Source organism: Mastomys coucha, unplaced genomic scaffold (genome assembly GCF_008632895.1).
Source record: "Mastomys coucha isolate ucsf_1 unplaced genomic scaffold, UCSF_Mcou_1 pScaffold14, whole genome shotgun sequence".
Taxonomy (NCBI): Eukaryota; Metazoa; Chordata; class Mammalia; order Rodentia; family Muridae; genus Mastomys; species Mastomys coucha.
In genome coordinates this window covers 100180607-100195761 of record NW_022196896.1, presented here as the reverse complement: position 1 = coordinate 100195761, position 15155 = coordinate 100180607, and the positions used below count along the sequence as shown (strand labels likewise).

Below are 15155 nucleotides of genomic sequence, written 5' to 3'. Positions count from 1 at the left end.
AAGCAACCTAGGGAGTCACTTACTGCTTACCCCACTCCCACACTGGGAATGCAACTTCCTCCACCCACTTGGGCTCTTTGGCCTATGTGGGAGCAATGAAAACTGCAATGTGTTCCAGACTTGCACTAGCAGGCCAAGCACAGGATGGAATGGGTCTTAATAAATCTAAGCCAGGTTGGGTCACAAGCTGCAGCAGAGCAGCTTCTTGCCTTCTGATAAAATTACCTCAAATACCCTCTGGTTATTTCTCTTCCTTCAGCAAATCAAAAACACCTGAACAAAAAAAAGGGCTCAGCTCCCTAAAGATCTTAGAACTCTAAGTCTGATTTTAGAGTAAAACTTTACAAAGTTCTCGATCATATTCCTTAATAGTTAGCCTTTTCGAAATCTGAAGCTGCTCAAGAGTTACCACTTTCAGAAAGAGAAATAGTTGCATCTTCACGAAGCAGATTAAGAAGAACCTAGTTCGTTAAAACTGATTCAGGAACTGAGTCATACTTCCTGCTTTGAGACCCAACCACAACGTGCACACACTGGTACAGCAGCATTTTCTTTCTTCCATAAATGGCTCGCCCCAGAGCAACTGCAGTTCAACAGGAACCAAACCTCCTACTCTAGCTATCCAAAGCCAGGGCACAAGGCCTAGACAGCCCTTTGCACTTCCCTATGGTAGTTATAGGGAAGGACAGGTGGAAAGGTCAGCTCTAAAGAATGTTAACTTAAAAAAAATTTACAAGACAGTTACTTATGCTTCACTTTGGGAATGAAAACCAAGATTATGACGTTTAATAAGACACCTTGATAAGATTCTTATTAAGAATCTTATCAAGAATGGAACAGAACCTGGTCTTATTGCTACCATAACTATTTTTCTACCAGTTAAGGAAATATTCTCTGTTATTTCTGGAGGACTGTTTCGTTTTCATTATTTTGCAAAATCTGCCTAGCCTAAATAATTTGAAAAGAATAAAATTCTGAGTTGAGTATGGTGGTACATGCCTAAAATCCTAACACCTGGAAAATGAAGGCAATCAGCAACTGGAGGCTTTCATCCAGCTTGAGCGACACGAGACCCTTTTTTAAAAAAAGCTTCTAAACTTTGCTTGGGAAATGTCATTATTGCTCCAAGATAAAACCAACCAAGCCAAAATCTTCTCTGGAAAACATTTTTATGGGGAATGGAATTTGGAACCCCCAATTAGCTGTATAAAGCAGCTTCTGTTTCTAAGGGTGATGTAGCTCTCACTGAAGGGCAAGGGGCCAACAAAAGGTAAAGTAAAAACATGAGTCCCAAGGAAACCAATGTGGAACTTACCTCATCTGCTCCATGTGCCTGAAGTTCCTTGTAGAATTTCAAAGAAATACTGACCATCACTTTCGTTTTGTCTCCATTAGGATTTGAAATATGATAAAGGACGCCATCAAAATCTGTGAGAAAAAGCAAAAAAGATTGCTCATTCTAGAAACAGGAGCAATCTCCCAGTACCTTCCACAGGGCTGGCCACGAGGAGACCTCTGATAAGAGAGATGTAAGTAAAACAATGTTTATTTTTAGTTCATGGTAAGTCAACCAAAAAATTGCTGTGGAATTGCTCCATGATCTCTCTTAAAATTACAAAGTTAGGGGCTGGAGGGATGGCTCAGAGGTTAAGAGCACTGACTGCTCTTCTGAAGGTCCTGAGTTCAAATCCTAGCAACCACATGGTAGCTCACAACCATCTGTAATGAGATCTGATCCCTTCTGGTGTGTCTGAAGACAGCTACAGTGTACTTACATATAATAAATCATTCTTTTAAAAAAAATTACAAAGCTATTTTTAGTGTAACCATAGCTTGTACTAAAGTAGCATTAAAAAAAAAAAAAATTGCCAGGCAGTGGTGGTACATACCTTTAATCCCAGCACTAGGGAGGCAAAGGCAGACAGATTTCTGAGTTCGAGGCCAACCTGGTCTACAGAGTGAGTTCCAGGACAGCCAGGGCTACACAGAGAAACCCTGTCTTGAAAAACAAAACAAAACAAAACAAAACAAAACAAATTTCATTGTGACAGGTTTCCAAGAGAAAGAAAGCTATAAACAAATCCACCTATGCAGCATTAATGCTGATCAGCACATGGGGCTTCTTTCAGAATGTACTCATTCCACCTCAATTTATTACAAAGCAATCTTAGACATCTGATCCATATACACATCAAGATGTATCTTTGGGAGACATAATATTACATGAATATAATCATAACCAGTCATGCTCAAATTCAAACAAAAGATTCTACTTTAATATTAAATACATGGTAAGCTATTCTACCATTATCTACTGTCCTTAAAAAACAAAACAAAACAAAACAAACAAAAAAACCCACACTGTTGTCTTAAATATATGAATTAAGGGGGCTGGAGATAAGGCTCAGTGGTTAAGAGCACTGACTGCTCTTCCAGAGATCCTGAGTTCAATTCCTAGCAACCACATGGTGGCTCACAACTATCTGTAATGAGCTCTGATGCCTTCTTCTGGTGTATCTGAAGGCAACTATAGTGCACTCATATACATAAAATAAATAATTCTTTATAAAAAATATTTGAATTTAGACCTAACCAAGATCAAGACAGGACAGATTATCTTTTAAGTCTCCTTTAATCTCTAGGCCTCTCTTTTTTTTCTTTTAGTTTTTCAAGACAGGGTTTCTTTGTATAGCCCTGGCTGTCCTAGAACTCACTCTGTAGACCAGGCTGGCCTCGAACTCAGAAACCCGCCTGCCTCTGCCTCCCAAGTTCTGGGACTAAAGGTGTGCGCTACCACTGCCCGGCCTCTAGGCTTCTCTAAAGGGTCTTTCTTCCTGCACTACAAAGTGAGTTGAGCTCATCTGTAGCATTACTGAAGCTAGGTAATTCTGAGGGCCAGAATGCAGAGAACTTGCACGGGCATTGCAAGAACCATGCAGACTGGGCACTGCGGGCAATGAGGATGCACAGATGGCACCCACTTTAGGAGCTACAAATCTCAGATCCTGCCTTTCTGGACACTTGGCTGTAAAATCTCTGAGCTCACATTTGATTAGCCAATTCTTTTTTTGTTTTGTTTTGTTTTATGAAACACAGTTTTACCATGTGGCTCTAGCTAGCCTAGAACTCTCCATGTAAACCAACCTGACCTCAATTTTTCAGAGATCTACCTGCTCTGCCTCTGCCTCCTGGTACAAATGACTTATACCACCATACATGGCTAATAGAGAATGGAAAGAAACACCATTTCTCTGATTTGACAAACAAGCTTTTACCATCACTGACCTTGCCTCCCCCAAATGCTAGGCAACTTCAATGATGGCTATTAGATTATAACTCTGTAGACTTCCAAAGTAGAACAGTTCTTTGTACAAAATAAAAACCAAATTTCTAAGATATCAAGTGTCCCCACTAAGATATATAAGGTAGCTTTATATAGTTTTCTGAACTCCAAAGTCAGTTGGCAATGTTGCAAATACATAAAATAATTCTTGAAGGCCTCAAGAAAGACTTGACAAAACTTGTCTTTTCAGGGAAGCAGAGCTAGCTCAGTGGTTATGAGAACTGGCTGTTCTTCCAGAGGACCCAGGTTTAATTCCAAGCACCTATATGGCAACTCACAGCCATCTGGTAACTCTAACTCCAGGAGATCTGATGTCTCCTTGGGGCCTCCTCAGGCATCAGGCACCAGGCACATACAAGGAACACAGACAAAACACCCACACTAAAATTAATTTTTTATCTCCTCCCTCTCTTAAAAGGGATGAGATAAAGACACTTACCTGCAAATGTTACTTCTACAGCGTCTGGTTTGTTTCTGTAAAACAACGAAAAGGCCCTTAGTAAGAAAATTTTAGGATAAGATAGCTTACGGTGAGGATACTTGTCAGCTAGTCCTAATGACCTCAGACCTGAGTTGGATCCCCAGGTTCCATAACATGAAAGGAGAGAGCTGACTCTCTCAGGTTGTACTCTGACCTCCAGGTTCACAAATACACATAAACAGATGAAATGGAAATAGGGAAAAATAATTGTACTGCTGCTTGCTTTTAGGAGGCCTTGAAGGGGTCCTGATTTTTACTGAAATTGGAGCATCCTATTTAAATGCAAAGCTAACAGATGAAGAAAACACACATTCATTCTTTCACAAACCTGAACTTGCTAAAGGTGGAAGATGAGACAAAAAACACCTGTAACTTGTGTTAATGCCTTTCTGCCCTAATCCTCCAGCATAATGCCTATGGAAGTACCATATCAGACAGAAAAATGGCTAAGTAGAGTCATGTAGAATGATTTTGCTTTGTTTAAGGTGAAAGGACGATTTAAGTTATCTACAGCACAGTAAGTTCTGTTCCATCTCATAGATCATCTTTAGGCCTCTGCATGCACCTCCCCTTTTTCCTTATATCATCTTCAGAGCACCCGCTACTCTCCATCAAGTCTGCTCTGGTTCTACCTCTTGTTAGATCTCAGGTCTTACACAGAAGCACAGTATAAACTAACACTGGGTAAAAAAAAAAAACCAACAAAAACCAAAACAAAACAAAAAAACCACCAAGCACAGGCAAAGCACTCGTTTTCCCATCTTTTTCACCAGGCTTATGATCTGGGACAAATAAGATTTCTTACCTCCCTTTCCTCATCTCCTCATTTATAAAATGGGAGAATACAAATGATCTCATCAATCTTGCAGAACTACTACAGACAAAACAGTAGAACAGGCCTAGAAGACCTTCTTCTGATATGCAACAGTGACTACATGTTTTACTCAATTAAATCTCAGTGAAAGCTGCTACACCCCTCTTCTCTTCAATGCCAATGTCAGAAAACTTTACTGCTTCTAGCATCTTGCTAGCAGCTAATTCAAATGATCCTAGTTTGTTTCACATTTAACAGACAAGATATATACACTTCCATTTTACCCCGCTGCTCAAGACCTGTTAAGTAGGAATCTTCTTTTTAAATATATTTTATTTATACATGAAGGCACATACACCACATATGTGCAGAGGCCACCAGCTCTCCTGGAACTGGAATAATAGGCAGTTGGGAGCTACCACGCAGGTGCTGGCAACTGAACTTATTTCCTCTGTAAGGCAACAAGTGCTCTTAACTGCTGAGCTCATCTCTCCAGCCCTTGAGTATGAAAGGAACCAAGAGAGTTCCAACTCTGCTGGGAAATCATGGAATAGCTAATATGGTTTATGAATGTTAAAAGCTGATACTGAGGCTAAATGATATCCCTAAATAGACTAGCTTTTATTAAGTATATGTTAAAGGAAAAAAAAAAAAAACACTTATAGGAAACATCCAAGTTTACCCTGCTTTTTCAAAGCCACCCATATGTGACAACACAAGGCAAGTTCATGTCCATATTCCCAGCATTTGGGAGGCAGAGGCAACCTGGTCTACATAGTGAGTTACAGGGTGGTTGGGGCTACACAGGAGATCCTGTCTCAGGAAAACAACAACAACAACAACAGAAGAGATGTGGCTAGATGATATTTTATCACTAGGGAGGTTGAGTACAGGAAGATCAGAATTCAGTCATCTTTGGCTCAGTGTTGAGTTGGAAGCAGATCCTGTCTCAACAAATGAATGCCCCTTCCAAAAAGGAGAAAGCTGAAATTGCTCCTGAGCTTTGACTTTCAAACTGTTGCCAACAAACAAAAGGCAATGAATAACAATAAAACTTCCCTTACCTTTAAAAACCAAGTATACATAACCTTTAAAAGTCCATTTAAATAAAATACTAACAGGATGCCACAGGTAGAGGAAGCATGCAAACATACTCTTGTAGACCTGATAGGCTGTCCTCGAGTCAGGGCCCATCCTACCTGACTTAACTAGGGTGTGTGGGAGGGATATTAGGAGTGTAAATTTCCCCCTAACCCCTTAGGCTTCAACTCAACAAGGACAGCTCCCCATCTTACCATTACATCAACAGACCTGAGAAAAGTCAACTTTAGAAGAAACTTAATGTTCTAAGTCATAAACACTGAAGGTTTAGGTCTCTCTAGCAAGAAAGCACCCTGAGCATGGATCTCCACTAAGATCCATTCTAAGTGGCTTGCTGTATGACTTGGGAATATCTATCAAACCACTGCCATGAATATTTTAGTTCACTCTTCAAGGCTTCACAAAAGGTTTGGAGGAGAAAGGCTGCTAAAGTACTGTGCTAAAGAACAGGAGAGCATATCTAGGAGCTGGAGATCTGTAAGCTCTGTGCCCCAACAAGGAGAATGCTGAATGTAAAACACTGTAACAATCATTGCTTAGTCCCAAGAACACAGGGGTGTCCTTCCCACCTCCTCTGCCTATCTGTGTGTGTGTGTGTGTGTGTGTATGTATGTGTAGAGAGATAGAGGTAAAGGTAGAGGGAAGGAGAGAAGGAGAGAGGGGGAGGGGGAGAGGGAGAGAGAGAGAGGGAGGGAGGGAGGGGGAGAAAGAGAGAGAGAGAGAGAGAGAGAGAGAGAGAGAGAGAGAGAGAGAGAGCGAGAGAGAGAGAGAGCGAGAGAGAGCAAGAGCTCGAGAAGAGAGCATGCATACAAGCTCTACTTTTCAAGACAAGGTTTCCCTGCCTGTCCTGGAACGCCTCTGCCTCTGCCTCTGCCTCTGCCTCCACCGTCACTGTGCTTTACTTTATTTCTGAGACAGAGTCCCATGTAGCCTAGGCTGCCCAAACCTATTATGTAGCTGAGGCTTGTTTTGAGCTACAAAGGACCTTCTGCCTCCACCTCCCACATGCTGGGTTACAAAGATACACTGCTAGCTTGCACAGCTAGCTTGCTCTGCTTTATGGTTAAAAAAAAGTCACAGTAATAGAAGGGTCTATTTAATAGACTAAAAAGATGAAGCATTTACAGATTTACCATCAGCTCAACACCAGACTCAAGAAGCTCACTAAGGTACTACTACCACGCCTAAGGGCTCAAGTTCAATCCCTGCCTCTGCTGGGATTAAGGCATGTCCCTGCCCCGCTCCACCCCAACACACAGCTTTACTTTCACTTTTGAGACAGAGTCCAGTGCAATCCAGTGGCCTCAAACTCCATATGCAGCCGAGGATGACCTGGACTTCTCATTTTCCTGCCCAGACCTCCCAAGTGCTAGAATCACAACCAAGCACTATCCTACCCAGCTGCTGCCTGAATGCACACACTCAGTCTGACTGCCTCTGGTCAGGTCTTGGCTGTCAAGGATCAGCTATGTGACATCTGGAAGCCAGTTAGCCTCTCTTTGCCTTAGTTTTCGTCTCCATAAAATCCATATATTACCTCCATATGAGGTAATAAAGCACATCAGCCAAGCATGAGGGAGCACACCTGTGATCCCAAAACTTGGAAGGCAGAAGCAGGAGAGCCTCTCTGTAGTCCTGGCTGTCCTGGAACTCTGTAGACAAGGCTGGCCTTGAGCTCAGAGATCAGCTTGCCTCAGCCTCCCAAGTACTGGGATGACAGACATGAGATACCACATCTGACTTTTAAGAGATACTCTTAAAATCTCTTAAAAGGAGGCTAGAGAGATGGCTCTAGCATTAGCTGCTTTTGCAGAAGACTTGAGTTCCCAGCACCCACATGGTAGCTTACACTGTCTGTAACTCCAATTCCAGGGGATCAGGTATTTTTTTGTGACTTCCACAGGCACTGGGCTTGTATGTGGTGCACATACATACATGCAGCAGACCAACACTCATAAAATACATAAAATAAAAATAAATCTCTTAGGAAAATTTTTTTCTTTCTTTTTTTTTTAAATTTTATTTTATTTTTTTAAAGATTTATTTATTGTTATATGTAAGTACACTGTAGCTGTCTTCAGACACACCAGGAGAGGGTATCAGATCTCATTATGGGTGGTTATGAGCCACCATGTGGTTGCTGGGATTTGAACTCAGGACCTTTGGAAGAGCAGTCAGTGCTCTTAACCACTGAGCCATCTCACCAGCCCAGGAAAAATTTTTTTGAAGATTTATTTGCATGTGTATACACATGCAGTGGCCAAAAGAGGGCATCATACCTTCTAACTCTGAAGTTAACGGGTGGTTTCGAGCTACCTGAAGTAGGTTTGGAACTGAACTCTGCAAGAACAGCAAGTGCTGTTAAACTGATGAGCCATCTCTTTTGCACAAATACTTTCTTAAAATTGGGTGTGGTAGTTCTATACTTTTCTGAAGATTCTTTTAGAATGTCAACAGTTAGTAAAGTTAGCAACTATTATCACCTCATTTTTTGGTGAGATCTTTGGAGTTTTTACTACTAATTATGTCCTGGAAATAATTTTCTACTGGGGAACTTGTGACCCTCTTCTGGTTATCCCTTCTACATCCTGAATTAGAGAAATTGTTCTGTCATGCTCACTGAAGATGTTTGGTTACTTTAAGTCCTCTACAAAGTTCCAATCATTCATTCTGAGCAAAGCCCACACACACACACACACACACACACACACACACACACACACACACACACAAATCATAAAGTAAAAGATGGTCCTCTTTGTGTGTGTGTGTGTGTACACGTGCGCTAAACCACCCCTCAAAAGAACAAGAAAATAGGGCCGGAGAGATGGCTCAGCAGTTAAGTGCACCAACTGCTCTTCCAGAGGTCCTGAGTTCAATTCCCAGCAACCACATGGTGGCTCACAACCATCTGTGTGTGTGAAGAACCATTTGAAGACGGCTACAGTGTACTCATATACATAAATAAATCTTTAAAAAAAAAACAAGAAAATAAAAGCTGACATATACTCTTAGAAAAGTGGTAACAAGCTGGGTGTGGCAGGGTATACAGGAAGTTGAGACAGAAGGAATTTGAAGCCAGCTTGGGCTACAAAGTTCCGGGACAGTTTGTGCTGCGGTGGGGTGGAAGACCCTGTCTCAGAACAACCACCACTCCTCCACTGCCTCTGTCGACAAAGTGGGATGGTACATGCTGGGACGAGTACACGCTGGGCAAGCCTGTAATCTCAGTGTTACAGAGGCTGAGACAGGAGGATGACTGGGGTTTGCTGACTGCCAGACTAATTCCAAGTCCAGTAAGAGACCCAGTTTCAAAGGAAGGAGACAGAGTGATACAGTAGAACACCCAACATTTCTTCTCTGGCCTCTGCATGTGTGTTCTCATTCTCCTTCCCCCACCCCTCAAAAATAAGGGGGTGGGGGAAATAACCTTTAAAGAAAACAAGAATCTTTTAGTATGGCTGCATTTATTCCTTCAAGATAATATTTACTGAGCAGAACACACACACACACACACACACACACACACACACACACACACACAGTTCTGAGGAAACAAAAATGGTTGAAACAATAGTCCTTGTCCTCAGTTTAACTTTAGAGACTCCTTCCCCAAAGACAATGCAAAGAGGCCAGAGGGACAGGTAGCAATGTGTCAATCCAACACCTGGTAAAAATATCAACTAGAGTGTAACAATTAGACAGTACATTCCCCTACATCTATAGGCTTAAACAATGTCCTAATTCTGAATCTCTTCAAGCCAGTCTGTCTCTCTGAGGACATATGTGGCATATTTGGGAACGAGAACAAGGTATCTACGAGATTTAATATATTCCTTTCTCAATTTCTCCTCCCACAGTCCTCACCCACTACACTCAGCGCTGCTTGCTTACTGAGTTCTCCCCCTCACAGAACCACGGCTCCCCACAATATGCACAGGCTGTGGTAAAGAGCCAGAAGGCACTTAAAATCAGCAGCAGCTCGCATCTAACAGCATTTCCTCAGTTCTGGACTGTGTAACTGCAAAGTTAACATGCCTTGATTCTGAGGATAAAAGATTCTTGGTATGTATGTAGTAACAAAAGAAATCAACTAAATTTCCAGAGTACTTCTGCTTTCATTGTGGTCTGGGCAAGAATTCCCAAGTGAAAAGGCAGTGCTGTCGATAAGACTCATGCAGGACTTTATTTACAGTGTTGGGTGGAGCTTTTGAATTAGTCATAGTGTGGAGACTGTGTCATCTGACAGGAGTTACTTTATTGCATCCCTTTATGAAGACACTTATAGACAGATCCAATAAGCCACTTCTCAGGAGTATGGCAGGAAAGAGTGGGAAGCTTTGTTAAAATATAAATTACAAGTGATTGTGGCCAATTGTATGGTTAAAGAGTGTTTTACAGAAGTCTCACCCAAATACAAGTTTAAACTTTCAGTCGAATGCTACAGGCAAAAAGATCCAGCAAGATAACCCAAGGGATCATTAAAAATAAAAAAGATAAAGTAAAACAATAAAAAGGAAAGCCAGCTGGGCGGTGGTGGCCTTTAATCCCAGCACTTGGGAGGCGGAGGCAGGTGGATTTCTGAGTTCGAGGCCAGCCTGGTCTACAAAGTAAGCTCCAGGACAGCCAGGGCTATACAGGGAAACCCTGTCTCGAAAAACCAAAAGAAAAGGAAAGCCAATGCAATGCCATTCTGGAGTGTGCACTGCTCTAGACTCTGAAAAATGCCTCCTGAGAGCTGGGAAGCAGTGCAGGCAGAGTGCTTGCCGAGCGTGTGCAAGGCCCGGAGGACTCAGACACCCTCCCCAGAGGACACTAGCTCACACTTTCATTGTTGGTAGACTGAACAGCACCGTCCAACAGAACTGTCTACAATACCAGGAACGTACACTGTGCAAACACAACAGTCACTAGCCCCAAGTGGCAATGGAGTCTAGAGATCCAACACAGCTAGTCCAACTTAGGAAACTTCATCTTTTTATTTAAATAACAGGCCACATGGAGTGAGTGGCTATGGTGTAAGACACTGTAAAACAGAAAGAATCACTCTGGCCAAGGCTACCGTGACCATAACTTCCCTGACTAACCTATTCTAAGAAGTGCAAAGAGCAGTGTGGAGCTGAGCTCTCTCGGGCTTCCACCCTGCACAGCCTTTCATCTCTCTGGGGTACCTCTGGGCTACTCCTTTTCTTTAACCTCATTATCTCATCCCAATATAACCCCAATACAGCATACAGCATATCCATCAGTTCCTCCTTAACTTTGCCAACAGGCTCTCTTCGGAAGCCCCCCTCCCCCAATTCTTTCAACTGCTGCCTGGTATTGAGCTCTGCTAAGACCCATCAATGTTTATGACAAGCACACTAGCCATCCTTGCTGGCCTCTGTAACCACTTCAGCGCTGCCTCACCTTAAAGGGAAGACCTGGAAACACGCTTGCTCAGAGGTAGGCTTTGCTTTGTTTTTGAGACAGAGTCTCACTAAACATCCCTGGCTGGACTAGAACCTGTGTTGACCCTTCTGCCTGTTTCCCTAGTGCTAGGATTACAGGACGGTGCTGCCACACCCTGCAGAAACAAGCAATCTCAGCAAACCCCTGCCCTCCATAGCCTCTTCTCAAAGATATTCAAAGTATTTTTAAACATAATGTCTTTGTTAAGTCATATATTCCAAGGATGAGCTAGAATAAGATAAAATATACTACGTCCTCAGACACTAAACCTGGCTGCAGTGAGCATCCTTACTGCCCCCAAAAAGAAATTCTAACTTATGCCCTCCAAATGTAAAACCCTATTTTAACCTTTCTGAAAGAGCAAGCTTTTCATTTGCAACAGGGTAGGCCAGGCTGGCCTTGCTCTCCTGATCTTCCTGCTCCCACCTCCCAAGCACCAAGATTACAAGCATATCACACCCAGTTTGGGCTGGCTTTTTCTTTTCTTCTTTGATACAAGGCCTCACTAGGGCCTAGAACTTTTGTTCCTCCTATCTCATATGAGCTCCTGAACGCTGGGGTTACAGCTGAATGTGCTTGGACTACAGGCATACACCACCAACCACAGAACTTTAAGGAGTTTTCTAAAAGAAAAAGGGCTACATAAGGTTCTGAATAATGGGTCACATTTTAGAATCAAGTTATTAATACATACATGTGAAAGTTCTTTTCCATTTAAAGGCATGCCACCACTTGCACACACACAGCTGACCTTGTAGATCAGCTTATAACCACCCAGGACTCATTCTTTGCTAGTCAAGACTTGTGAATGTATGTATTAAGATCAGTTGTGAAAATGCAGAAGTTATTTTAACTTCCTCATTGGTGCTACACTAATTTAAAAAAAAAAAAAAAAAAAAGCACACACTCCATCACCTACAGTAAGTCCCGGCGTTGACTAACCCCAAAACTCCAAATGCAAAGAAGCAGCAGACAAGAAGCAAATGAGGTACACATGTGCTCAACTGAAGTCCAGGGCAGGAGGCTGTGTGTTCACTGAACGCACCAGTTCAGGGAATGTCCTATTTTGTTTTGCAGATAAAAATCTGTAACCTTACAAAAGAGACAGAGCAGACAATATATTCCTCGTTAAGTAGCGTGTTCATGCTTTCAACATCTGTGAACCACAAGCTCATTACAAATGCTTAGAATTAAAGAGGAGAATGAATGAATTCCTCCTCTCCCAATCTTCTTCCTTCCGTGGATCTGCAAGCACTTTCCTATTTCTAGTTCCTAGTTCGCAGAAAACAGCCTACACTTATTTCCTAACTTCGAAACCAAAATGTGAAGCCCCATCCTCACCAATGAGGAAATGAGGCAAAGGAATGGCCACAGGCCATCATAAATTAGAACCCGAAACCCAATTCCTCTGTTCAGGTTTTAAATATACTAGAGAGGCAAAGTGGCTTTAAGGGAGGAGTTTGCTTTTTTGTGTGTTTGACAGCGAAGGCTTGAAATACGTCCCACATATTAAGATGCTGATGTTATAAATGGTTATCTTAAGAACTTTACAGGTCCGGGAGCAGAAGCAGCTATTGACCTAGCCAGCATTACTTACAGAAGAAATCAAAGACCAGAGGTCTTGGATAAGAATTTAAGACACACACCAATAAATAAATAAATAAATAAATAGACAGACAGACAGACGATAGATAAAGCTCGCTTGCCCCGAGAGCTAAAGAGAGTGTGGATGGAGAACCGTTGGCTTTGCCTAAGGGATATATAACAAAATAGCTAGTTTCTCTCACAGTAGGTTGGAGGGTTTTTTTTTTTTTCCTCCTAGCAGCTTGGGTCTGCTTTCAGTCTTGCCTTCTGCTTCTCCTGGGGGAGAGATGGGGGTGGGGAAGCAGAATGCCGATGGCGATCTGGGCCTGCATGTTCTTCCCACCTCGCCTTGGGAATTCCTGAAAACTCCATTCAATCCAGCTTCCCTGAAAGGGTCTCTCTGGGTTCGGAACAATGACGGAAAATACAGAGGAAAGTGGACCCCTCTCTTTCCCCCTTAGGACAGTAGGCTCTCGGGTGTGACTTCTGGCCTCGGCTGCCCTCACGTCCCACAGGTCTCCTGTTCTCTGGCACGCCTTGCTCCTGTCCTCTCCCTGCTTCCGCATCCCTGTCTTAGCCTCTCCCCACGCATCTCAGGCCCTTGGTTCACCGCGCCCCGTGGCTTCCCAAGTCCATCCTGCCAGGGAATCCCGGAGGCTGCGCCAGGTTCCCGATCTCTCCCTTCTAGGGCTGGGGAGCTGGACGCCACCCGGGATTCGGCTAGGGTCAACTCGGCCTCCTCCCGGCATGCGCTTACCCGGCAGCCGCGTTCTCGAACTTGAGCGCGAGCGTCTCCTCGATGATGCGGTTGTTCACCTCCAGCAGGATCATGGCGGCGGCTGCCCCGGGCAGGGGAAGGAGAAACAAGGGCGGTGAGGGTAGGCAATCGAGGGTAGGACGGAGGGAGCGGCCCCGCTGCCCCTGACGAGGGGGGTTGGGTGCGGTAGGTGAGGGGAGAAGGGGACGGGGAGCGGGGTGGGGAGAGGCGGACACACGCGCTGGCCCGGCACGCACTGCCTGTAGAGGCAGCCACCACCCGACCGACCTGGCCCCCGAAGCTTCAACCCGCCTGCCGAGCCGCCGCCGCCTCCGCCGCCGCCTTACCGACGATCCCGGTCCCCGCCCAGCCCCCGGCTCCAGCCGGCCACTTCCGCTCTCACACCCACTTCCGCTCCCCGCCCGGACGCGCGGCCCCGCGGCGCCATTTCCGCTTCGACCTCGCGCGGGCACGCGCCCGCAAGTGCATCCCGGTGAGGAGGCAGCGCAGAGGGGCATGCGTGCGCATGCGCGACACGCCGCCCCGCCTCTCCTGACCAGTGGAGACCAAGGCTCACCTGTCCTTCCCCGTTGTCCTTACAATCCACCTGCCCCTCTCCCCGACTATTCCAGAAGCCTGATTCCACCCTTCCGGTATTATCTCAGAGGCCCCCTTAAGAAGCTTCTTTTTGGGGGGTTCATTGCTTCCAACTTGTGGGTGCTCTTTGCTCATTCCTTACTTTGGGCTACCCCACAGGACCATTGTGCCTTTTCTTCGCCAGCGACTGTTTAGTGGGCATCTCTCCTTCCCGGGGATACAGGGATTAATGCAATAGATGAGGACTTGCCCTCCTAAAGCTTATGGTCTGATAAAAGAAACACAATAAATTCTCAAGGAACTACACAATGTTACTGGGCAATAAAGGAAAGGAATTAGTAGTCAAGAAAGTTAACAGGAATCCAGATGGTGGGCCTTCCGGGATTCCTGTCATACCTTTGTTTCTTTGCTTAAGTGCCGCCTCAGATGACCCTCATGGTCCAGTAACTCTGCCAGAATTAGAATTTATTGCTGTGTTCCACCTTGTCCTTTCTGCTTGGGTACCATGTTTCCATTTTTCTCTCTTCCAGGAACAATTTTAAAATGAAAAAAAAAATTTGTTTGATATTGGGAATATTTGTTTTAAATGAGCAGGTAGCTTAGTGGTTAAGAGTACTTGCTGCTCTTGAAGAGGACTTGGAATTGATTACCAGAACCTACTTGATGGCTCATAATCATCCATAACTGCAGTCGTAGAGGATCTGATGCCTTCTGACCTCCAAGAATACCAGGCATGTACAAGGTACACATACATACATGCAAACAAAGCATTCATATCATCAGACTAAAATAATTTTAACAAAAAGAACAAAATCTAGTCCTATCATCAAGATCCAGACAATCTTCCTCTATTTTCCTCAGGTTTTTAAAAAAGTTGCAGTATGGTTTTGTTTTGTTTTGTTTTGTCTTGTTTTTGAGACAGGGATTCTCTGTGTAGCCCTGGCTGTCCTGGAACTCACTCTGTAGACCAGGCTGGCCTCGAACCCAGAAATCCACCTTCCTCTGCCTCCCAAGTGCTGAGATTAAA

At 44.0% G+C, this 15155-nt stretch overlaps 1 protein-coding gene and 1 long non-coding RNA gene across 5 annotated transcripts in view; one reads left to right on the top strand and one right to left on the bottom strand.

Annotated features, from left to right (window-relative positions):
- Arpc2 (actin related protein 2/3 complex subunit 2) overlaps positions 1-13968 on the bottom strand; it is a 33636-nt gene extending 19668 nt beyond the window's left edge. The window contains exons 1-4 of one of the 3 annotated variants that reach the window (XM_031367925.1): positions 13879-13968; positions 13532-13613; positions 3783-3817; positions 1316-1428 (exon numbers count right to left, since the gene is read on the bottom strand). In XM_031367925.1, coding sequence (XP_031223785.1) covers positions 1316-1428; positions 3783-3817; positions 13532-13605 — 222 coding nt within the window. In that variant the 5' untranslated portion in view covers positions 13606-13613; positions 13879-13968. Of the gene's footprint in view, positions 1-1315; positions 1429-3782; positions 3818-13531 lie in introns of all 3 variants that reach the window. The other 2 variants (XM_031367924.1, XM_031367923.1) reach the window with 2 other exon arrangements.
- On the top strand, positions 1310-12861 carry LOC116088563. 2 transcript variants are annotated; one of them, XR_004117925.1, is made up of 3 exons: positions 1310-1529; positions 11012-11184; positions 12734-12861. It is a non-coding gene; the product is annotated as an uncharacterized LOC116088563 (long non-coding RNA). The 2 variants fall into 2 exon arrangements; XR_004117924.1 differs by having other exon boundaries at positions 12268-12861.
- Positions 13969-15155: the final 1187 nt, after the last annotated feature.